We start from the raw sequence: 24,365 nt of genomic DNA on the forward strand, positions 1-24,365 counted from the left end.
TAACTAACTGAAAGGCATTTCACATGACTCAAATTCACTGTTCAGAGTAGTAGAAGTAGGCACCACTAAGTGAACGAGCCAGGGGATGCTGCAGGAAACATGTGCATGTGTCAAACAGAAGGATTTAGAGCAAGGATTTATCACGGGCAGCAGTCACAGCACAGACTTTGCAGCAGGTGGGAACTGCCCCCTGAGCTGGGCAGTGATGAAGCACCCACTACTGATTCAGAGTCAGTTCCTAGCATGCTGGGCTCATTTCTGAGGTCATTATTACTGTAGGAAAAGGCTTTGGACAAGCTGGCTCCACTGGAACTGCCACAGCTGAGCCTGAGGTAACAAACTGCTCAGCTCTGCTGTGGCTGAAGGTAAAAGCTCAATTTCACTTAGCTACTGCACTGTGCCAGCACTTAGGCCTTTGCTCAGCTCCTTAACCAAAAATTTTCCAACTTTAAGCTGTTTTCCTTTTGGGGAAGCTACAGTAATGGAGGAACTTCAAAGGCAGGTTTTTATATTGGCATTTGAGAAAAAATCATGGCACTGCTTTATTATGACCTTTTATCAGACTAAAATTTGACAACACTTTTTAAAGACAAAAATTATCATGGAAGAATGTGTTGACAGTATAACATTAGACTGAAAATGAGTTTCTGTTGACACTTGAAATTTGTGTGTGAACATTAAGCAAGGCATTACAAGTTCTCTATTCTTAAGGGGATAAATATTTATTTATAACCTAAGGTATCTTTCTTACACAAAATAACATCTAATCATTTATACAGGCAATTCTCTATTCTGGAATAAGGCAGTTGTTACATTGTTCTGTTTGGGAAAAAAAAAATCACTGTTGTCTTCTTTAGTAGGTGGCATATGCAGGCTTATATTCTAGAACTTACCATTGCAGCTTCCAAGTAATGAATGCCAAAGATTCTGTGAGCTATTACTTACACTGATTCACTAGAGTATCCAAACTATCTCTAGTATTTTCACAATTCCTACTACAAAAAAAGGCATACTGTAAAATCAAGCCCAAGTGCTCAAACACTAGCCCAAAGCAATTACCTCATTAGAAACTACAGGTTTAAAAAAACATCAGAGCTCCATTCCAATATGTGTCTATTGTACAGTAATTACATTTAAATAAATTTTTAGGACAAGTTGAGATAGTAATTGTCATTGCTGGAAGTGGGTGTTGGTAAGGAAGAAGCACACGTGTCTGGCCCCTGTGTTCATCGGATAATCGGTGCTGATCTGTCATTTGTTACTGTGGGTCTGAGTTTCACTGTTGCAAAGGGGTTTTCTCCACTGAAAAGAAATGCATAAAGTTACTTGAAGGCTGGCTGCAATCCAACCCCAAATTTATTCATTCAGGTCCTTCATCCAAGCTGTCATCAAACAGTAAGTTATGGTTCTGAGACTCAGGGATTCTGTGCAACTCTTAGTTTAATTTGAATTTTTAAAATGAGGTTTAATATGAAGAATCACTTTTCAGTAATCCAGAAATTTGGGAAATTAATGTCCAGTCACATCTGGACTTCTTCAAACAGCCCCCAGTCTTCAAAGATTTTTGCTTTTAATCCTCAAAGTCAGTTAAAGAAAAGTCCTGCTCCCTGTCAAACTACTGGAGAAACATGTTTTTCTGAGAAGGGCCTGTGTATTGTACTGCACTTGATGCCACTCTTGAGGAAAGTGGAACTAATTTTAGCCATATTGTTCTAGCAGTGCCTGAGAAAGGTCACAGAGAAATTAATGATAAACATCCTTATTTACCCTTACAATCTATAAAATAAAAAGAAGCTAATATAAAAATCAACACAACTAAATCAGTGTAGAAGTATTTTACCTTAGAAAAGGTGGTTTTATAATGCCATTCATGCCAGGTTTCTGTTAAAAAAAAAAAAGATATTTACATGAATTTATAGAAATACACTACAGGTGATCTCACTGTCCTGCCAAGGGAAGGAGACCCTGTCCCCAGTCTATATGGCCAGTTTGGTTTTAACACTTCAAATTTCAGTGCTGAACCAAAGCCTGGCATTCCATTCCAGGCACGCTGGGTTTCAGCAGGTTCATTCAGCAGGTTCTTAACTCAATCTTGGCTTGTGGTTCCAGTGAAATTGCTCAAGTACAGCAGTTGTGAATAGACTTAGACCTTAGAATTAGGCCTAATTAGCCCTTAAAATCAAGAAAATTGAACAAATGCCTGAATTAAATCGTACTGAACACCAGTCTTCCTCAAAGATATTTCAATGACTAAGTTTTTTTTAATAGTTGATACCATTGTGCATATTACTTAGTGTAGCATAGCATGAACAATTTAACTGGCAAGAACCATTCCTCATCTTTCCTTCTTGAAATCCTGAGCTGCTTTTTCTGTGTATTCTGAAACAAAAATAATATGCCTTGAATAATTTTCTGCTTCTGCATCGGAGTCCTGGTGGACAGACTGTTTTACACGTCTGTAAATCCTCTATGAGCATCCAAGCCAGCCCAGTATAATGCTGGGCTTATTTCCAAAGCCTATGGAGGCGTGGGGGTTGGGGACTTGCACGGAAGCAGGAAAGACAAGGAAGTTCTGCAAGAGTGAAAATAAATAGTGACTTTGGAACAAAACACTTGGTTGCAAGTGCAGCATCTCTCCTCTACAGTTGTCCTAAGATGGGGTCACAGCAGCTGCTGTGAGTTAGGAGGTGCCTCAACAAAAGTGGTTATTGTTCTATACTCCAGAATTTCCAATTTATTTTAATCTTGCTTCCCCTGTGGAAATTTAGATTATCAAAAAAGATGTATTTGTTTTCCACTCCTAGGAGCTATCAGGGAGCTATCAGTTTCCATTCTGGCTTCCAAAGAGATTGTGCTGCTCTCATTAGAGCTCTGCCAGCTGACTGGTCTGCCATTCCTCCTGGGTTTCTGGTTCAACAGGAACGTTAGTCCATGAGCCTTAAATTTATTCCTAAACCCTCTGACCTAATGCCACAAACCAAAAGAACTCTTAAGGTGACTGAGAATGGAGTGACCACAGCAGAACAGTGCAGGGCTCCTGAGACCATTTCACCTATTCCATAATTCTTTTAAGCTCTTTAGTCAGTCACCTGGTGCCAGGGCACGGAACTCTCCGTGCTGGATTGGCACCTTCAAGGGCTTTGAACATAATCACACTTGAAGGCTGTGTTGATCCTGCAGGTCTCAAGAGCAAGGCACAGGGTAAGGGAGCCACTGTATAAATCCTGACCTTAAACCATTACTAAGGCTCATGGCTTCTTCATTCAAAAATGAAAACCACAAATATGTCAAAATATAGATGCTGGTTGTCAGAATCATTTTAGAAGTTCCCAGATACTTGTTTTCAAAGTGACTGAACACTGAGATTTAGGTCACATTTCTTGATAATCATTTCATGCAGCAGAAAAGCTTCATTCCTCACAGAAAACACTGTCCCAGAAACACATCACTGCACAAACTACACACTTCCTACACCACAAGGCTCATTACTGAGAAATAAACCCACTTACTTGAATGTGGATTCAAATATATATGCTAATATTAAACTGTTTGGGCTCCCCAGAAAAGTGCAAATCTTCTCCATGGGAATATTTATGTGGGGAAAAAAAAGATATCCCAAAACATGACTCACAGTGAAATGGGGTAAGATCTCCAACTGAGAGGAGCTTCACAAGTCTCCAGCAAAAACTAACTAACTTCCTTTCTTTCTTTCTTTCTTTCTTCCTTTCTTTCTTCCTTCCTTTCTCATTTTTTATGTTTGTAAAATTGAGGTAACCTGTTCTTTTAAGAACTAGCTACAAGTCTGTGATTTGATTACAGAAGAGATTGCTTTGAAAACACTCTATTCCTCAAGAAACAAAATTAATATAATTCCTTTTCCCCCCCTTTGTTAAATTTCTGTATTTCTCCATACTTCTGAAATGCAGATAATAGTTTAAAATGCACGTTACTGTCAATTTATCTAATTTATGCCATGCTTGTCTTTCCCATGTTTTCTGCTTTTTTTCTAGAGTTCTAGAGTGATGTATTGGCAGTTATATTTTGGTTATTATTAAGCAAATGCTTCTAGTCTTACTTATTTTAAACACAGTTCATTTTCTCTGCTTGCCAATATAGCAAAAAAACCCCTCTACTGCCCAACACCTCCAGGTAAGAAATGCTGTTCATGTACCCAACATCCTAAAAGCAGACTTAAATGGAACAGGAGAGGAGGTTTCTTTAAAGACAGGCATGGTTTCCTTGTGCCTTTCCATTTCACAGAATACCTTTATAAATTGTCATCCTTTGGACTCTTCCACCACTAATCAAGACGTGGTGTAACAAGCTTTCAGTTTCTGCTTTTTAAATTTCTTAGTTAGTTTTACTTGCACAAAGCACAAATTTACAAAGGCCACTTCAATTTCTACTGTACGATTCACCAGATGACTTAGAAAGCAGAAACATCTGTCAGCAGGTCAACCCAAAATTTGTTTAGATGTTATACTGACAGACAAAATATTTTAGTCATACCAATAAATAATAAAACACTTTTTTTTAGCTACTGGCAGCCAACTGTATGATTCTTTGATTCCTGAAGCTTCCCATGGCACTGACTAATAGAACTTTGCATCTTACTTTGGTACAGTGTCCCAAAGTTTAGCAATGATAACCTTATTTTATATAATTAGGTTTTTTGCCTTCAAAATGTCATCTCTGCTTCAAGAGGTTTTTTGGAGAAAGTCTCAAAAACATCACCCTTAGATACACATCAGCAAAAAACTTAAACAAGCAGTGAGAAAAAAACTAGAAATTGCCTAATTTGATTAGTCTTCGTTTTGAATCAGTTTGAATGCTGCCTTGATAGCAGAAATAATAGCATTGTATAGCATTATCTGTTTATAAAAAATGTATTTCCACTCAGCTGGAGCTTTGCTGAATTCAGCCAGGAGCTAGCACAGCTCTCCCTCAGCCACAGCTGCAAACCCAACACTCGCTTTCAGGGGGCTCTTGAATACAGAAGCATACAGAAGTACACGTGCTTATGCTGCTGTAAATCCCCTGTGCCCCACAGCTCTAAAATCACTGGAGATGATGGATTTGTACTGCTTTCTGTGAGAATTTCTTTCCATGTCTGACAGGTTCCATTGCTGAGAAGTTTTGCTGTACAGAGTGAGTCTCCTGCTACTGTCAATTATATCCCTGAACAACTCTTCTCCCTTCCTGTTGGGATGCATGGACTGAAATGCCAAAGCCCCAATATTCCTGAAGACAGCTGGGACAAAGGGCTGAAGTCAAGCACAGGTAGGTCAGGTAGGAGATCCCAGGGCCCTGTTGAAGAGCCCATCTGAGCAGGGTGGAACATTTGGATTCCCTGCCCCGGGCACTCACCGGGCCTGCCTGCTCCGCTCTGTCAGGGGGAGATTTCACAGCAGCACCTTTGGCAGGCTCCATCTGTCTGTCTGTCTGCGAAGCCCCCACGTAGTCTGGAGGTGGGAGGACAACTTCCCCTTTCTCCACGAGGTTCACAGAACTAACACTTCGGATTGGTGCAGGGCTGCAAGACAGAACCCAACAAATACCGTCCTCAGGTGCCAGAATCCATCTCTCACTGCTCTGCAGCACCAGGAAGGCACAGAAGTGCATGAGCTGGAAGTTGGTAATGGGGTACAGTGTCCTGGAGTCAGTGGGACTCTGAGTTAAAGCTACTTCTTGGGTCTGTGTGTAACCATAAAAACACATTAACATAATTAAGGCACTGTACTATAGGCTGTTAAGAGTATTTTCTGTACATGTTACTGAACCTTAAAGAACATGAGCACAAAAATAACGTTTTAAATAAATGTTAGTGAAGATCTGGGCATTTCTGCAAGTGCCACCCAAAATGTTACCTTGGCACTGGGGCAAAAGCCTTTTCTTCCGTTGATTCATCCAGTGGTCTGGTGTATGATGATGGAAACCATCCTTTTCTGTAATGGGAAAAGTCTTTTATATTATATAAAATTGGAAAGATCTTTCAAAATACAGCAGCGGACAAAACAATAGACTCAGCAAACAGATTTAACTTTTGAAGAAACCAATTTCTGATGCCAAATTAGTGAGTAAAACTAAATATGTGCAGAGATTTTCCTTAGCGAGAGACTCCGAGTCTCTAGTCAGTGACAGCCACTAAAAAAGGTGGAGAACCATTTACTAACATCTGCTAACACAGTCTGCTGAGACACACTTTTACTTCATGTTCAGGGTGGGTAATATACTGATTATCTTACAGTCTGGTTGTGTCATGCTCCCCATAAAGCCAGCCATCCTTCTCCTCAGCCACCAGCAGGGTGATGATGTCCCCCTGGGCAAAGCTGAGCAACGTCTTGTTACTTCCAGCAGTGTGTGGGAAGATTGTTTTCACTTTTTGCCTTTTCATTATATTTAGGCCTGTGGCAACAGAAGTTGAACGTGACAAACTGGCATCATCTGAATTCTCTGTCAAAAACAGAAAAAAAAAACAAAGAAAAATTAGACACACATAAATAAATGCAATTAGTAATCTGAGAGGAAAAAAATAAAAGGAAAACTCAAGTGCAAATCTGAGTTCTGAGACTTTGTACTTCGACAACTCTCACTGCCAATGTTTCTTATCACCATGAAGTTCTTAACTGCGTGTGCCTTTATATGCACACACCCAGCAAAATAAAATGGAACAGGCATAAAAAGTTCTCTAAGTTTTAACTGGTTTCTTCCTCTTTTGACATGAAAAGTACTAAGCAATCACAGCTGTAAAAGGCCTTTGAAAATCTTCCCTTCTGAAAAAATGGAACTGTGTATAAAATCCAACTTTCACTTTCAAATGTGCCTCAGCACTCAGCTTCAGCATTGGGGAGATTTGCAGATACTTGTCACTTTCTAGACACCATATGTTTATCAGAAAAAAAATACAGGAGGGCTTAAAACTGTGTGTTATTTGACCATGCAAGGAAGAAAATTTTAAGGAAGAAATGCTGGAATTTCTACTACACGTTGAAGAGTTCTGCATTTCTTATGCTGTGATCTAGGCCTAGTTCTGTCCTATATCACAGAAAGGGAAAAAAAAATCAATATATTAGACACTTGGGAAGCAATTCTTACTAGGATTTTAAATTTCAGGAAAAGAACTACAAAATTGTGTTCATTTTGTCCCATGTGCATTCCTCCCTTAGTGCTACATGCCCTTAAAGGAAACCAGAGCGAGACTGTTGGAGTGTTTATGTTTGTTTGCATGCACTGAAACACTCAGATGTATCCTTTTCAAAATTATGGAATGCCTTCTGCTGATAACATTGGAAGCCATGAGAGCAGTTAAGTTGGGTTAATCAGTGACACACGGAAAGTGATTAAAACAGAAACCACCTATCCTGACCTGCATTTTACTGCAAACCATTCTCTTGTAACACATCTCTGTCCTGTTAGGTAAATTACATAAATCCTTTGTAAAGATCATTTCCTACTCCTCTGTACATCCTGGAATTCACATCATTGTATTAGAGGAGAAGCCCTGAGGTAATTCTGAATGCTGCATTCACACTTACCCAGTCTGCAGGGAAGGGACACTCACCTGCTGAGTGATTTAGTTTTTCAGAAGGTGCTTTGGGAGCTGTTGCAGGATTGTTGAACATATCCACGAGTGGGCTCGTGTACGCCTTGCCCATGGGAGCCGGGGGCACTTTGGATGCATTTTCTTGATGAGGATAAAAATCATTTCCAATCTGGAGTCACAAAAACAAGTATCACAATACTGAGGAGACAGCAATAACTTTTTTGTAAGATTAAATTCTAGTGAGCAAGGCTTATATTCCTAAACGATACACATTTAAACATGACATAAAGCCCACATATTCCTATGGAACTGCTGATTGATAGTTTGTAAAAGGCTTGATAAACACTTGCTAGTGGGAAGGCTACAATAGCCTTTTTTTCTGCAAATACCATGATTATCTCCAGGTTTTTCTTGTTTAGAAGTTTACTATAATCATTTAGAAATTTAACAACTGATGATGACACAACATGCAAACTGGCAGAAATGAGAATTTCACCTGTACTCCAGTAAGCTAATAATCATGAAGGGAAGAAGGAAAGAAAATAGAAATAACATTTTGCTTAAGTTTATATTGAACTACTGAGTATGTAATTATTATTACTTACAGACAACAATGCAGGAAATGGAATGGTTGGAACAAAAGTAGCCCTGAGGCTGAGCTCTACAGGAGAAGCCCTGGGCACCCAGCTGAGAGCTGAGCCTTGTCAGGACATGTGCTTCTCCCTTTTATACTGTGTATTTGTCCCATGGCAGAGCTTCAGCTGAATGATTTTGGTTCCATACCCAATCCCAGGATGTTCCAGCTGAGATACACTGTGGACTCCATCCTAAATGCTGAGGTCCAACAGAACCTCGTGAAGCCACTCCACACCCACTGAAGAGAACCCCCAACCATGAGGAACAACATACCAGGGTATTTCTCTTTACCATGGGCGAAGGCTGCGGCGTTCCCGATACCGGCGTGGAACCAGGGGTCCTGATTTCATCTATCATCATCCTGACCTTCTCAGGCACTTTGGTGGCATCACTACAGATTTCCTCCCACCCCGGCAGCTTGGATTTTAGGAAGTCTGCACACTGCATCCAAGTTAAAAGACACTTGTCAAAGACAGGCTTCTTCATAAAACTGCACAAACCTACTGGTTAACTTTCACTATACCAAGATGTTTACACCAGCAAAATGGAAGCATTTTCTAAGATTTTTCTAAGGAATACCTCTTTGAAACAAATAAGATGTTGTAAAAACAACTCTCTTGCAGGGTCACATACTGGAAGTACCTGATTAGTCCATGCATCTTTTTCTTAATACATGATTTTTAAAAAGTCTCAGCAACCCTTTATTTTTGCTACAATACATTTCATAGAATAGTGTATTGTAAACATTTCCTGTGAACTGATCACAACACTCATCTGGCACTTCAGTCTTCCTTAGCTATTTCTGGCAGTCTGGTCTACATGCTGCAGGAAGTACAAAACATCTCCTGTGTGCCTGGATTTCAGGAGTTTCATTTCTGTTCATGCTCACACCACTGACCTGAACGTGGTAGAAGTGCATGTGCTGGGTAAAGCTGCAGTGCTTGTCAACCAGAAAACAGAACCTTCTTTTCTCTTCAAGCAGAGCTTCTCTGCAGCCTTCTGCAATAAACCTCTGAATATCACTTTGTCGAGAGCTCACAGTTTCCAAATACTGAGGGAAAAAGGGAAAAAAAAGAATCACATAGAGCCTCTGAATTTTATTTGATGCTATATCCAATTAGTTAAGTAAACTCTAAATTAGAAAAAGTTTTTGGAAAGACAGGATGGGATAGGGTAGCTCTACTTCTAAGTCCCTCTCTTTTCCTGCACACATCTGACTTCCCTGATCTCATCAGGTAGATGTGTATTGTCCCTACAGGCAATCAACAGCCTATTTAGGGTTTGTGAGGGGGGGGTGTGTGGTGTGTGTTCAAATTAGACTAATGACCTTTGTCTGCTCCACTGCATTTATTGAATACAGCTGCATTTATTCACACAAAGCTGTGATGAATCATTTGGGGGGGGGGGGAATGAGTTACTAAAAAGACTAAACTATATTTATCTGAGATTATGAGGATTCATGGCTAAACTGTGATTAAATGCTAATCCATGAACTCTCAGACTCAGAACCTTAAAAAAACCTTCAACTGTTACAATTGTAGATTAAAAAATAGGCAGTAAGAAATAGGAGCTACTGTTACCTACGTTTACTACACTGTGTTTATACATGAAGCTTTATTTGAAAATTAAAATAGAAAGATAAGGAGAAAAAAATATATAAGCGAGCATGAAGTACAAGTTTCATGCAAATAAATATATCAAAGGCAAGGATTTTCAGAGAGACACATGACAATGAGAATCTGATTTACTAACTTTAAAACAGTTTCTCTTCAGTGTCTTGCCATTTCAGATTTCACCTCAAGATGGCAATGCTGGATTAAGGGCAGTAGGAAAGGCAATAACACAAGCTGGCACTGCCTACTTTGGGGAATTACTCTATAGCAAGTTTCTGCTGAATTTGCATAGTTTAGCTGGCTCCCTGTGTAAAGCTCTGCATAAAGATGTAGTTACAGAGGTACTTTAAAAAAAATCAATTATTGGTCAGGGGACAAAATCGAGGCACCAGAGCAGAAGTCTCTGAATACGTACAGTGGAGCAATGAGAGCTCAATTGCAGCTGCAGTACAAACTCTAGGAGTGCCTTTAATATAAATCAGCTTTGAGGAACCATTAACATTTCCTTTTGAGCAGTTCTCATACAGAGAAAGAAACAAGAGACAACGCACTGACCTCCATTTCTTTGTGCTCGTACTTCGTTACATTTCGCGCTCCTTGGCTTTTCCTTCTGATTTTTTTCAGCTCAGCCTGAGACTTCTCTAAAGAATCCAGTTTGCTCCTGTGCTCAGTTTGGTACCTTTTTAAAGTTGCCTGCAATCAAAGCATTGACATCATCTCATAATGCACTCAGCCAGGTAGCTGAGTAAGGGACTAAGAAGCATCACTGTGATCTCTGAGATCTCTCTCACACACCAAATGAGTTCAGCAACTGCTGTAGTTTTAAGGAGCTATGAAGTCATACAGGGGTTCCCTCTTTAACTTAAATTAAGCATGAAAATTTTGGCCATCTTTAGATATCTAAAGTTGATTTCTATTAAAGCTCATATCAATTAATTAAATCTTGGGAAACAATGTCTCAAAAAATTCTTTGACTAGCAATAGACAAATAAAATAGGAGTTTTAGAATTGAATGTACTTACAGTCATGTATTTTACATCCAGGTCTGTTTTCTTCTCCAGTTCAGATATAATTTCCTTATGAAATTTTTTGAACTTTAAAAACAAATTAAGGGTTATTAAAAATTGGAAAAAGTAATTTATAATATCACAAGCAAAATTAATTAGAAGAAATAATTTAACTTACACTCTCCTCTAGACTGTCATTAAGTTTCTTGTGTGTTCTTGAGATTTCTACCAGAACTTGGCCTGTTGATAAACATACAACCATATTGGTTTCTTTCTTAGACTTCTGAAGTTAGTTAACAAAGAGCAGTAATAAAATACATTTAACTAATATACTCATTAATGGTTACATTTAAGAGGGATAGGAAATATCTTGCTGTTGCTCATCACAGCAGCTGAAATAAATAATTCACCCTGGCCACAGACAGACCAAGCAGTTCATAAGTGATAGAAGAACTAATCATGCATTGTTATGCAAAAGGGACATAATAAATACTTCCTTCTCTCCAGAATAGCTCCTGTTGGTTTAGTAACAGCCTCTTTTCATGCCAAGTCAGAGAATAGCACACAAGTTGTTACTACCCAAATAGCTGCTACCCATTTCTTAGTCTGAAGATTAAACTTCAATGTTTATTAAGTTACTGCACCTTCAGAGTCAACAAAGGAACCTTTCAGTTCCCTGGCAGCACACCTGCTAAAACAGACCTGATCCACACATGAATTCCCACCTGTACAGCATTAACCAACAGCCAAGGCAAAGCAGATTCCTCAGCATCCTCACAAGAAGCCCTGACTATCCCCTTCTGCTCTGCTGTCTTCCAGCACAAACTTACACCCCTCACTCTGAACCGTGAGCAGTTGAAAGCTGAACTGTTCCATTTTGCTTTAGGAGGATATAGAGGAAACATCCCTCAATCTTTTGGGTGTGGTTGTATGTGCAAAGCAGTGTAAACTGTGGGCTGGTGCTGCCCTGCCTGCAGCCAGCCACATCACCCTGCCTGCTGCTCATGGCCACATCATCCCCACTCCCTTCCGTGCCCTGGCACGGGCACACTGGGTGAGTGCCAGCCCCGTCTGGGAGATTGCAACACACTGCTGAGGGGAGCAGCTGGAAGGACCCAGTTTGATTTCACCCGAATCAGATCAGTCCAGTGTTACCAGCTCCTGGCCAGGAGCCACTACCAAAGTGCCAGGACCACAGTCAGATCCACAAACTGGGCTGCATATGGAAACCTTGACTAGAGATGTGTTTTCCTGGCACTCCATTTGCATGGCAGCACTGGCAGGTTCAGCTCAACAGCTGTTCCCTGGCACGCCTCCTCCAGTGATCCTTGTATCCCTCAATCCCCCTTGAAGCTGTCCCACCTGGATTTGCCACACAGGTACCTGCAGTTGTGCTGTCTTCGTGCACAGGCAGGGCTGCAGAGTGACCACAGTTCTGTAATTCCTGCACTGCAATGCCTGCCACTGGCAGTCACTGCATGGGACTGTGTGTCCCTCCTATTTGCCACCTTACACAATTCTAGTTTCCTTTTTTCAGGTTAAAAAAGAAAGGATGCATTAACATGCCAGTGTATGATGTTTTCTACCATCCATATACTTTGAGAACCCCTGAGTTAGTCAGCAAAGACATATCATCCTAAAGTGCTTCAGATCCTTCAGCTGCTCAGGAAAGCTCCCAAAAGATGCCGGTAATTAAAAATATGGCTCAATAAATGACAAAACTTGATGAGAACCTTCTCATCTTCTCCTTTCTCATCCAAGAAATGCACAGACATCCAAGCCTGTCTCCCCATAGTGCAGGGTGGTGACTTGGTAACCTTCTCACAGAAGGTAGAAGCATTCCCATGTTCCTGGGTATGTGTTACCACCTTCCTCCCTTCTGATTTGTCATTTTCCAGTCACATAATCTTAAAATCCTAGTTTCTTTGAAATGAGAACCACATCTCCTGTGAAGCACTATGACACAGCAGATCTTCAACTAAATCATGTAAGATGTGGGTCTACATTGTTGTTTATGGGGAAACATCAGGTGGTACAGGAAGAAACACACATCTCTCCTGGTTTTTCAGGAATCCCTCTTCGTGCTCCAGTACCCACCCCTACCTCTCTTTGCATAACAGACTGCAGGACACTGAGAGGAAAGAATCTGAGTACAATGAGAACAGACAACCCCTTGAGCAGCAAGAAAAGGAATTCACATTCAGGATGGGAGATGGCAGAGACAGAGGAATGCTTTATTTTTTTAAAAATATGTATAGTTTTTCTGAGTTCTGTACAGCCCACAGAGTGCTGTGCTTTTTCTGTTCATATTTAAAGTTGCTGATCACTACAGCAATATGAATGCTGTGAGAAGGGAGAGATGCTATAGTAATTTGTTGTTCATGTGCAAGAGAAAAGTAAATACAATTAGTTACACAAACACTTGAAGTAACGGAGGTGAGCAGTGTTATTTTAAGGCTCCAGAAGTGAAGGCACTTTTGTCCCTGCTGTTTCTGTTTCACCTACTCAACTCAAAAGATACATTTGAGACTGTAATGGGCTTTTAAAGTCAGAAGAGTTTTGTGAATACTTACCTACAACTTAAAAAGGAAAATGTTGATAAAAGAAAGCAGGAAAAAATATCAAGAACTACAAATAAAATTACCAAGTTTGTTTGGTTTTACATACACAGACTAGAAAGCTGCTTGGGAAGTTACAGAAATTCAGGGTGAGAACTGGAATGGCCCTCAATATAATTACCCTTATAGATTTCTGCTTTTAAAACGAACTTATTCTCCCTCTGTGTAAAAACCCCGCTCTGAGCAGCGGCTGCCAAGGCAGAGCACTGAGCTAATCCTTGGCAACGCCAGCGTTCCGAGCACAGACAGACATCCAACAACGCTGGGCATTGACTCAGCTCCCTCCCTGCCTCCCTCCCTCCCTCCCTGCCTGCCTCCATAAAACACCCATTCACCTGGGGCGGCGCGAGTGGAAAACCTGACGCGCACACGGGGTTATTTTTGTCTCGCACTCACTGCAGCCTTCCAGTCTTTGGGCTTTGGGTGCTTGCTTGGAAACAGGTTTTTTCATCTCTGTTACAAAAAAATACTGCCAAAACATGTCCTGAAGAGAACTTTGAAAACTACACTTCCTTCTAAATGGTTTGTGCTGGATTATTTTAGGAGTTTATTTTAGAGTGTTCCAGAAGACTTTTAAACAGTGTGGTTAGATGTCAGTGACTGTGTCCCTAATTCCATTTTCTTTTCCTCCCAACCAGAGACTCCCTGTACTGTGCATCAGGCAAAAGTCATATTTATACTTGTGTATACACATACTTTATACTGGGATCTCCTCCCTGCCACCAGGAATCCACAGGCACTACATGTACCGGCTCACCCAGTTCATTTCCCCTTTCAAAATGTTGATTCAAAACATGAAAAGAGCCCATCCATAGTACCCACATTCTGATCAATTAAGATTTAAATTACAGATCAGATTCTGCACTTTGACTAAATAGAGAGCATTTTTTGAAGGGAACATATACCATGTTTCCTTACAGACAGTTTAAGATAATGGGTTAGTCACATTTAGATGGTTCTCCTGAATTAATTTATCCAAGGAGACAAGTTTTTGTAGACTAATCCAGGAAAGACAAAACAACCCCTAGCCTAAAGGGAACAGTGTCCAAGTAGAATGGAAATTGACCAACTTCAATATAATATTTGAATTTTAATCACCATAGTGAATTATAGAATAGCTCTAAGAAAGACAGTGGATTACTCTGGATTAATGGCAGCATAACCTAAGGCCAGGCTCTTGCAAAAGGGTAGACAAAACTACTTAAGGTGAAGACAAACATGTATTTCTCACCTCAATTAAAATATTCTGCTATATATTAAAGCTGCTCTTGATCAGGGTTTATATATGCGAACTCATAATACCCAATAACCAAATATTAACCTCATCATCATTTACTGGCAAACCCCAAACCTATCAAACATAATGACATGACCAGAGCACATGATAACAGGCCACTTAAGTCCAATTTGTGGCAGCCATCCTGTAAACTTGAACCAGTTTTAGGCATCATATTATGCAATGAATTAATAAACCCCAAACCCTGGTCTTGATGATAAACATAACTATTCAAATACTTGTCTCAAAAATACATTTTTTCTGCTTTCTATCTCCCCACACCCTGAACACGAAATCTTTGTGTCTTAATAAAGTAGGTGTACGTTAAATATTCACACTTTGATTAGGAAACAAAAAAGTAGTTGTAGATGTTCACAGATACTTGCTCTGATATTTTGCTATTACCTTAGAGGTGCACTGTAGGGAAGGGAAACAACAATCTCTTTCAGAAAAGGATATTGGGGGAACATCTCAAGTATCTTAAATGACTTAAAAAATTAAACATTTCTCATATGCAGTTCTTGAAACCATGTCTCATAATACAGCTATAATCTGATACAGGACCATGAACAGTAATGGTTCCATGGTAAATTTGTTTCAGTTTCAAATAGATTCAGTGCACACATAGAAAGATCTTTTAAGACAAAACTTTAGGAATTTGTGGAATACTTTTAAGCTTAACCAAGGCTGTTGGTTGTATCTATATTTTCTACTGAGAACGTAATACAGACTAGAATTCCATTAATAATATTGGTTTTGTTTAAAAAAAAAAAAAATAATGAGCCCAAAGGGTGCAACACTCATTTCTCCATATACAGCATCCCCTGAACAAGGAGACATCCTTGAAAAGCTGTCTTCCCAGGAGATGAAAATCAAGGAAAGCAATTTCTATCAGAAATACTCATTGTAAGGCCAGAACTTCTGCAGCAGTTACACTTCAACCTCACTGTTTGCACTGGCTGATTGTTCAGGTTATTTACATTTTCATCTTGTGTTGACTGTTCTTGCAAAGTCTAGAAGAATTTGTTCAAGTTAGAAACAAAAATGGAACTCAATCAATAGAGTTCTGTCATAGAAACAAGTATCAACAGCTACCAACAAAATCACTTAAAACTTTTAAAACACCAAATAGCTAAATTAAAATCAATAAAAGTATTAATTGCATCATCTTACTTGAAATATACTTCAATTTTGTTTTATTTAGAGGAGATTGCTCTTGAAATATTTCAAGTCTCTTAATAGTGAGACTTTCTTAGATGTCTGGGAACAGGCAAAATGCTTAATTGTATCACTTATTTACCTTCTGTTGTCCTGTTTTGTATTCAGGGCAGGTTGATTAACTTTGTGTCTTAGAGATGAAGCCACATAATTATTTATATTAAACAAGAGAATGAAAGGCTGAGTCAAAGCTGCACATGGAGACAGTATCGTCCAAGTATGTTATTAGATGCTATTGCTGGCATGATACTCTTTCCTCCAAGTCACCCTCTGTCTAGAAAAAAAGGCATTTATGACATGGGAAAGTTAGAAACAAAGTCCTTTGAAAACAGTAGCCCCCAGGAGGTAGTAAAATAGGAATCTTCAAAGGAATACAGTATAACAAATAAATATGATTGAATGAAACGTCTGCTAAGCTTCAAAGGTGATAAATCTGTCATTCTGTGATAGGAAGGATTTAACTGTGCAACAGATGCTTTAAAGAAACCAAAAAGCTTCAATGGACTTTAACACGGAGGAAGAAAATCATAAAGAAGGATAAAATAATGTAAAACTTGCCCAGCTCTAACTGCACTTTCCTTCTGATACAATTTGTCCAGAATGCTTTGACACACTCCCCCCATGTGTAGAATTAACAGTAATATGCACATAAATCAATAGGACTAGGTCAAGTCTGCCTTTCCTTACTGCATGAGCGAACATGGAATAGGAAGTCAGGAGTCAATCTCTCTGTAGTTCATTTTACAAAATGGCATTGACACATGACCATTCAGTGCCATTTTGTGAAGGTGACTGCAGAAGGTGAAGGGGAGGAGAAAAAAAAGAATAAAGCCTACAGTCAAGAAAAGGGGAAGAGATTTTCAAGCACAGTAGTGTTTTGAGTCCACTCTACATGCTAGATATAGTGCCCTGAGGCAGCTAGAACCATACATAAATAAAATCTGCAAATCAAAACAGAAGCAAGGAGAACTTCACATTCTAAATGGCATTCTGAGATTAATTTTAAAATATGCAGAGTACTCATCAAGGCTGTGAACAGAAATGTTTCTGCGATATAGCAAGCAAATAAGTCAGTTAATTTAAAACAGATTAAGGGTTAAGGGAAATGAATAATTACTTTACAGTCTCATTGATACGAAAGAGATAAACAGTCCTGCAAGATGCCTAAGTAGTCTAAGTATCTTGCCCCACGTCCAGACAAGACCAGTAAGCAATAAATAGGATTGTGCAGGACACTGTTGCTAATTCAGTGACGTGGGCACTGATGGTGTTTGAACTGATGAACTCCCAGTGCTCCTCTTGCTCCTTCTCACAGACTTCCCTGCTGTGCTCCTCATATGGCTCCAGAGGGAAGAATGTATTCTAGCTTGACCACAGTCAAATTATCATCTCATTCAAGTGAAAAAACCCAAACCACCCAACCCAAAAAAGCCTAAAACTTTGGCCTCTGTATTTATCCAGCCAAATTCTTTCAGCTGGACACAGGTGATTTTAGAAAGTACTACACAATTCATACCATGCTATAAAGTGGGCAATGAACTGCTAATCCACTAGCTATTCCCACATAAGGCCAGACAAGAGTGAATATTTATGACATTAACAAGACCATTACGATTTCCAGTTACTCTGAGTTTGTTCTTGGGGTGATGCTCCTATTTTTTTCCTGTTTTAAGTGGAACAAAAACATTAGCTCACATTGTATTCTAAAGAGGAATGTGACTTTACTGCAGATTCAGCAGAGTTCAGTCTGCAGTCTGGTTTCCCCTTTTCTCCCAAGATGTTTTGATCTCTTAGTCAAAAAAATTCAGAGATTAGAATTTTTTTTAAACATACTATATCATTGAACATATGTTAATTAACATGAAATATTCAGCTTGTCTCAGATGATTGTTAAGCACAGAAACTAAATTTTCATGTTAAAAAAGGAAAGGAAAAGCATATGCCATGTAAATAATGCATGAAAAATTACAAACTTGTTGTTCCACCTGTTACTCCATTACTAGTATATATGAATTCTGCTTCAGGCATTTTTTTTTTCCCCCCCAATCATGTAAACCCAGAATATATTAAGGTTTATATGTCAGAGACTCATCTCTCATAGGGCCTTGGAAGCCCTGTATACCACAGCTTTTCATACCTGAGCTGCAATGCTGTGCAGTGACTCGTAATCCTCACACAAGTCAGGTGAAAAGAAAGCAAGTTACAATATAGGCACAAGCCTGAACTTGCCTGGATGAAACCCTGCTGGTTTTAGTGAGATTAGTTAAGGAAGATCATACAAGAGAGCTAATCTCTGTTTTACAGCAGGACTGGAACAAACAAATCATGCTAACCTGCAAAAGCTGAAGTTTTTATGGGTTTCCAGTACCAGAGAAAGTATATATTTAAATTATCATTATATATGTAACATGAAATGCAATAAACCACAAGCAGCCACTGCAACTTTCATTACAGCATTTTGGAACTGCCACTGAGTTTCACAGTCTTAGCAGTGTCCAAAAAAAACCCGAACCAACAAACCCCACACCCAAATTGAGTCGCAAGTTTTGATAAAAGTCTCTTTCTCAGAAGTCCAAGACAATTGGTTTTAATTCCCTGCCCTGCCCCCTGGGACTGGTAGTGACATCTGCGATGGACACTGGATTATTTTTCTGTTGAGAAAAAATTCAGCAGGAACAGCTAACTGTACAGACTAAATACAGTTAGACTTTCACTAAAGGATTTACAAGCTGGCTTAAAATACGGCTTTATTTTCTTCACAAAGTTGTCATTTACTTTCCATTTTTTCTCTCACTGAGAGGACAATCAAGTACATTTTCTTGACAGCAGCTCTCAGGCTTATTTCACCTGGGGCTGGTGGTGAGGAAAGGCTGTGATTGCTCAGCATCCTGAGCTTAGAAATGTGAGAGAGAACAACCTCCTGCCCTGAACAGGCCCCTGGTGCTGGTAACGTGTTTGGGTGGGCTCAGAACTGGGGGGAGCACACAGCTGTGTGCACACAGAGGGCCTGGAATTACTCTTGCCTAGCCAGACCTAGCCACAACCTAGGAAAGATTGCATGGACACGCAGGTGAGGTCCAGGATGTCCTTCCCAGGGTTCCCACTGCAAGATGAAAGATGTGTGTGAGGCCCGAGTGGAATTTATGTGTTCCAGTATAGTGAGAAATTCTTTAAGGATTCCCTTCACTGTTGTCTCAGGCCTTTGAGGCATAGCACGAAGATATCAAGTCTTGCTCACTGCAGGTGTTTTGAATATATTTTTTTTTGAATATATATTTTTCCCTGGAGGGTGTGTGCTCACCAGTACCATTAAGGGTTTCTGTGCTGAAGCCCAGAGTCATGGCACACAAGCAGGTCCTCCTACAGCTGCAGGTGCCAAGACACCTGTGCTGGTGCCATCACCACCACACTGCATCAGACAGCCACCCTGAGCACGTCAGGGATACAGACTCACAGGATTGTTATTCCCTATCTTATCACTGACTGAAAACAGGGGAATCAGCTTCAGTTTATAGGGTGCTGTAAGGCTGGGGCAGGTGAGGAATAAAATATTAAAACTGACTGAAAAATATAACCTATTATCTAACTTAACATGAAAAAATAGCTGGAAAAGTATCACTGAAATCATGTGAATATCTGTGTTCTTTCCTTCCCTGGTGTTACTGTAATTGATCCCAAATGCCTTGTGTATTTTCATAGTCTGTTTCCTCCCATCAGCTATTTCTAGAACCAGAAAACTTGTAACTTACCTGGAAGTCTTCATAACAAAATTTACAACAATATAATTGTATACAGAACAAACTTGTTTTGGATAGTTCTGTAAGAACAAACTGCAGTATTCATTTTTAGACACATTCTTTATGTTCAGTAACAAACCCACCTCTTGTTCACTGTGTTTCTTGAAAGTAGCATTTCTGGTTTATATTCTATCAGAAAAATATTATAGAGCTTACACCCAAGACTGGCTCATCTCCTTCCACCTTTCTTATAGCAGACAAGCATGGCACAAGCCCAGAATACACAATATATATTTGGAAGATACAAAACCTCATTCCTGTAAAAGCCCACAAATACTTTGCATTTCCCTTTCAAGGCAGCTCTCTGTGTAGTTTCCTTTTAGAGCACACGAGTGGAGTGGCTTCTTCAACTGAAATTCCATTATAAATATAGTAGAAGACTCTTTTATTAATGCTCCATAGGAAAAGCTGGCCTGATTCTAACTACTTAAACTGCAGCCTCTAAGCTGCTTTCCCAGAAGTTTCCACCAGATGAGGTGTGTAAGGTTCTGCAGCTGCTGGCACACTTCTCTTTCCTTTCTATCCAACACAATCTATTCCAAAGGTAGCACAGAGGTTCTACAGAGATGACACGGATGCAGTAAGGTGGACAAAGATGACAGAGCTCTCCTGTCCAGCTGAAATGAGCCAGAGAAGGGAAGAGTGCAAGGTGTCATCTTTCTAAGTGCAATAGGATTCCAGCTGACAGGGTCAATGTATATGTGTTAAACGAAGCCAACAACTCTCTCCCCTCCCTCTTTTTAAAAATGGAAGTAGAGCTAGCTGCATTCGTCCTAAACTATGGAATTTTCTCTTTTTCTGCTTGGTTTTCCCACTAGGGAGAGTGACACAAGTGCTATATCCCAGAATTAAAACCACAGAGCTATAGTTCTGACAAGTACCCAATCAAGTGGCAATTTTGCTTGCTAAACAGGAAGAAAATAGATAGTTTTGAATAATAAATACTTGCAAGATAATCTTTTAAAAAGAAAGTACTGCTTTACATTATGGCCTGATCAGAAATTTTTCAGCAAGTAGGTATGTCCTTTTTAGCAAAATTAGAATTTTCCAATTTAGTTCCAAATTCTTTCCTGTATGAGTTGAACACTTAAAGCACACAGTTTCTGATACAGAAATTCTCTTAATTCTGGAAATAATGAGGAAAAAGAAAAGCCCACAGGGTTTCTCTTAGTTGCAAAGCTGAAATAAAGTGGTTATCACTAAAAAAAAAATCACAACCCTCTACAAATTGAACCTCACACTGCTGGTTCTATTAGTATTAAATGATTATCAAAGGATCAAACTTGATAGAGATTCATACGAAATGCCAACTCTTGGATAAGCTGCAGGTCTTTTCATCAACCATCACTAGTTTATTGTGACTGATGGTTTATCAGCCTTGACTCTCAAACCAACATTCAGTTACCCCAACACAGGCATTTGCCTACCTGCAGAGGAGTATAAAGGCTCTCAAAAGAAGGAAACATGGATACAGAGAACTCCTGCCCCGTTATTCATACCACAGAATTCCTGCAATCAATCTATTACTCTGTAAAATAAAGTGGTATTACTATACCACAAGATTTTGTATTTGGCAAAACATGACAAAGTTGTGGAGACCTTTAAAATTACACCACTTGATGGGCAAAAGTGTTTTGTGAATGTGTTCAAATCCTGTATTTTAACCTGAAGAATAGTCTGTTCTTTTGTGCTTGAGAGGAACATCAAGTTCAGGGCTCACCCTCTGTCAGGAAAGAATTCCACATCCTCTGTGCACCATGAGAAGTTTTGGAGTTTTCTCCCCACCTCTCTCTATCTTGTGACTGCCACAATAAAGAACAAGACTTGCTTCTCCAGATCATTTGTACTGGTTTTTAACAAAAAAAATTCTTCTGAAAGGAACCCAAATCTTCCCAAATTCTTACATTTTAGACTGCAGATGAGCATAAGCTCTTGCATACCTGCTTCAAATTAAGTTTGAACGCAATGCAACTATCAAAAACAAGCCTGTAAACCAGAGTAATCTTTAAATAAATTATCAGTCTTGGTTATCCCTTAGATTAGGGAAGACTATTTTGTCTCCTCTGATTGTCCTATTAACATACTGATCTTCTACAGTTTAGTTCCACTGATCAAGACCATGCAAGATAATATTTTTCTTTCTTCTTCTATTTTGACAAGCAATTAATAGTTTACACTCCTTAGTTCTTGAGCAATAAGCTCTGGGTACAGACCCATAATGCAATTGTGGGTGACTGCTGTAGATACCGTTGCTACACAACAAAGTGGGACTTTACACCCACAATATAAAATGAGATGTAGCTACAATAACTGGCAGGTGCTGGAGAAGATAGTTGGGAAGATAGGAGAAGCAGTATTCCACAGGCAAGCAGGAAATAACTTCCTGATTCCTTAAGTGAAGGCTACAGAGACAGCTGGTGTTACTAGAGGAGATTTTATTTAAATTATAAGCACTAAAAATCGACGTGACAGAGCCTCACAAGCCTTTGTGTTTTGGGCAGGACAAAAACAATTAGCAACATGTGAAAGTTACTGTTTTAACACCGTGGTGAAGTGTCTGTGTGAAATTGGTTTAGTGCATTATTGAAACACAGCGTTTTATTGGGCAGGTGTGGTATGCTGAAATTTGAATAGTATGAAATCTCAACATTTTTAAACGGGCAGTTTCTTGTTTTCTATCTTTTCTTCCTGGAGGGATTTCCAAAAGGTGCCTAGGAAAAAAGGTATGCAAATTCTGTATTGCAGAATAGCTTGAACCACCAAATTCAGGTTCTGTTCTTTAAATGCTCATAGCCAAGTCTGAGGGACTACAAGCTCAGAAATTTAGGGAAATATGGAATTAGAAAAAATGTTGACTCAATCAACTCATCCCTTATTCATAAGGATTGTGTTATGACTGCAGTACATTCTTCTACTTCCTCAATTTGCTTAAATTATTCTGTATTAAAATGATTCAGAGAGCTTCAACCAGACTTGAAAGATAGAGATATTTAGTACAAAAGCTCTGAATCAGCTGGAATATCCAGATTTCCTTTTCATTCTCATTTCCCTCTTCTGCTCCAATCTCATTCAACAGAAGAAAGCATTTTCTGGCTTGATTTTTATTTGATTTTTTACCCCATGACTTCTCCAGCCTCTCTGCTTTCTACCCTCTACTTTAAAAAAACCTCCTTTATTTCTAGTGCATTTCTTTTTCTACCCTGCTGTGGAGCTGGTGTCCATTTCACTGTCTCATCTCAGAAGTTCAGTTCTGTGTTTCCTTATGAGAAGGAAGGATTGGCTGTGGGTTTGATACAAATCTTTACATCACACTGGCAGTGAATACACTCTAGGTCACCCAGCAGGTTTGGCTTTGAACTGTGAAACCACCTCTAATTTGGCACAGATAACAGAAGTATTATGCATGATAGAGCTGCTAGTGGTCAATCACTTGTCTTTTGGCAAGTCTAAAGGAACTCATGGATGAGACAATTGCACAGGTGGCTGCAGCAACTCCCCTGGAGTTACAGGGCCCATGAATGGGCAAAGTTTGATCTGTCCTTACACACCCCATACTGCTTAGCATGCCCTGCAATGCTATTAAAACACACGAGTGTACAGTAAATACTTTTCTTTTCAAGCAGATACTTTTGGAGACACCTGGGTGTATCATATTTCTGCGGTAAATAGTCCAATATTGTAGCCCAGCTTCAGAATTGTAAGAAAGACTTCTTCTTGAAAATGCAAATGATCTGTCACAGACTCCTAGCCACATTATCATGCCTTTTCCAGCATTCATTGACTTTCCTTATCTCTAAATTAAGTATTCCATCAGAGAGTACGTTGGAAGAAATCCAGAGTTACTGTTTGCCTTAAGAAGAATAGATTTTTCTGCAGTAACAGTTAAAGCAGAAGGTGAACAGAAAGCAGGGAAGAAGGCTGTGTTTTCTCAATATGGTGTATCTTGAAAAAGATTTGTAATTGCAGGATGGAATTCATAGTTCAACAAAAGTATGTTTTCAATCACAATTCTGTATTGTCCCAAACAATAGGGAAAACCAGTTATTTTCAGAAGTCAGCAGAAGATTACCCAATAATAATAATATTTCCAAACAAGCAGAAAATGTCCCCCCCTGACAAGTCATAAATCAGTTGCTTCCATGCATCTGCCCAAGCGCTTGATTGCAAAAACTGAAATTGTGCATTTTCTGTGATTTCCTAAGACTCTGCACAGCCATTTCTTTTAGCTGTTGTTCCACAGTTTGACAGCAGCAGCTCTGCTTTCTGTAAACAGCCTGCAGAGCAAACAGAGGGAGCTGCTTGCTGGGACTGTTTGCTCTGCCCTGTTTGCTGTTCTGCCGCTCCCAGCCCTTGGCACAGACGTTAACACTCACCCTTGAGTGGTTTCAGGACAATCCATAAAAATGTAGGCAGCCACACAGAAACCAGTGGCCACCTTTCAAGAGGAGTCTGTCCCCTCAATTCTACTTCTCCAGAGCTGTGAAAAAAAAATTGCTAAACCCATCCTTTGTAATCAGCGGAATTAACAAAATACTGTGAGTTACAGCAGGGGATGCAAGTTACATCACTGGAAGAGTCCTACATTGCCCAAAATCAAAAGTTCAGAGGCAAGACACGTCATGAAGTTATTTTTGTCAAAAAGCAAATGAAGGCATTA

At 39.5% G+C, this 24,365-nt stretch overlaps 1 protein-coding gene across 2 annotated transcripts in view; it reads right to left on the minus strand.

Annotated features, from left to right (window-relative positions):
• Positions 1-503: 503 nt before the first annotated feature.
• Positions 504-24,365, minus strand: part of BAIAP2L1 (BAR/IMD domain containing adaptor protein 2 like 1) — a 36,000-nt gene continuing 12,138 nt past the window's right edge. Inside the window, exons 4-14 of one of the 2 annotated variants that reach the window (XM_082291909.1) lie at positions 10,978-11,039; positions 10,815-10,886; positions 10,348-10,485; positions 9,078-9,230; positions 8,471-8,620; positions 7,562-7,712; positions 6,246-6,453; positions 5,868-5,945; positions 5,368-5,533; positions 1,841-1,881; positions 504-1,302 (exon numbers count right to left, since the gene is read on the minus strand). In XM_082291909.1, the coding sequence (XP_082148035.1) occupies positions 1,227-1,302; positions 1,841-1,881; positions 5,368-5,533; positions 5,868-5,945; positions 6,246-6,453; positions 7,562-7,712; positions 8,471-8,620; positions 9,078-9,230; positions 10,348-10,485; positions 10,815-10,886; positions 10,978-11,039 (1,295 nt within the window). In that variant the 3' untranslated portion in view covers positions 504-1,226. Of the gene's footprint in view, positions 1,303-1,840; positions 1,882-5,367; positions 5,534-5,867; positions 5,946-6,245; positions 6,454-7,561; positions 7,713-8,452; positions 8,621-9,077; positions 9,231-10,347; positions 10,486-10,814; positions 10,887-10,977; positions 11,040-24,365 lie in introns of both variants that reach the window. The other variant, XM_082291908.1, reaches the window with a different exon arrangement.

Source organism: Coloeus monedula, assembly GCF_965178545.1.
Source record: "Coloeus monedula genome assembly, chromosome: 16".
NCBI lineage: Eukaryota > Metazoa > Chordata > Aves > Passeriformes > Corvidae > Coloeus > Coloeus monedula.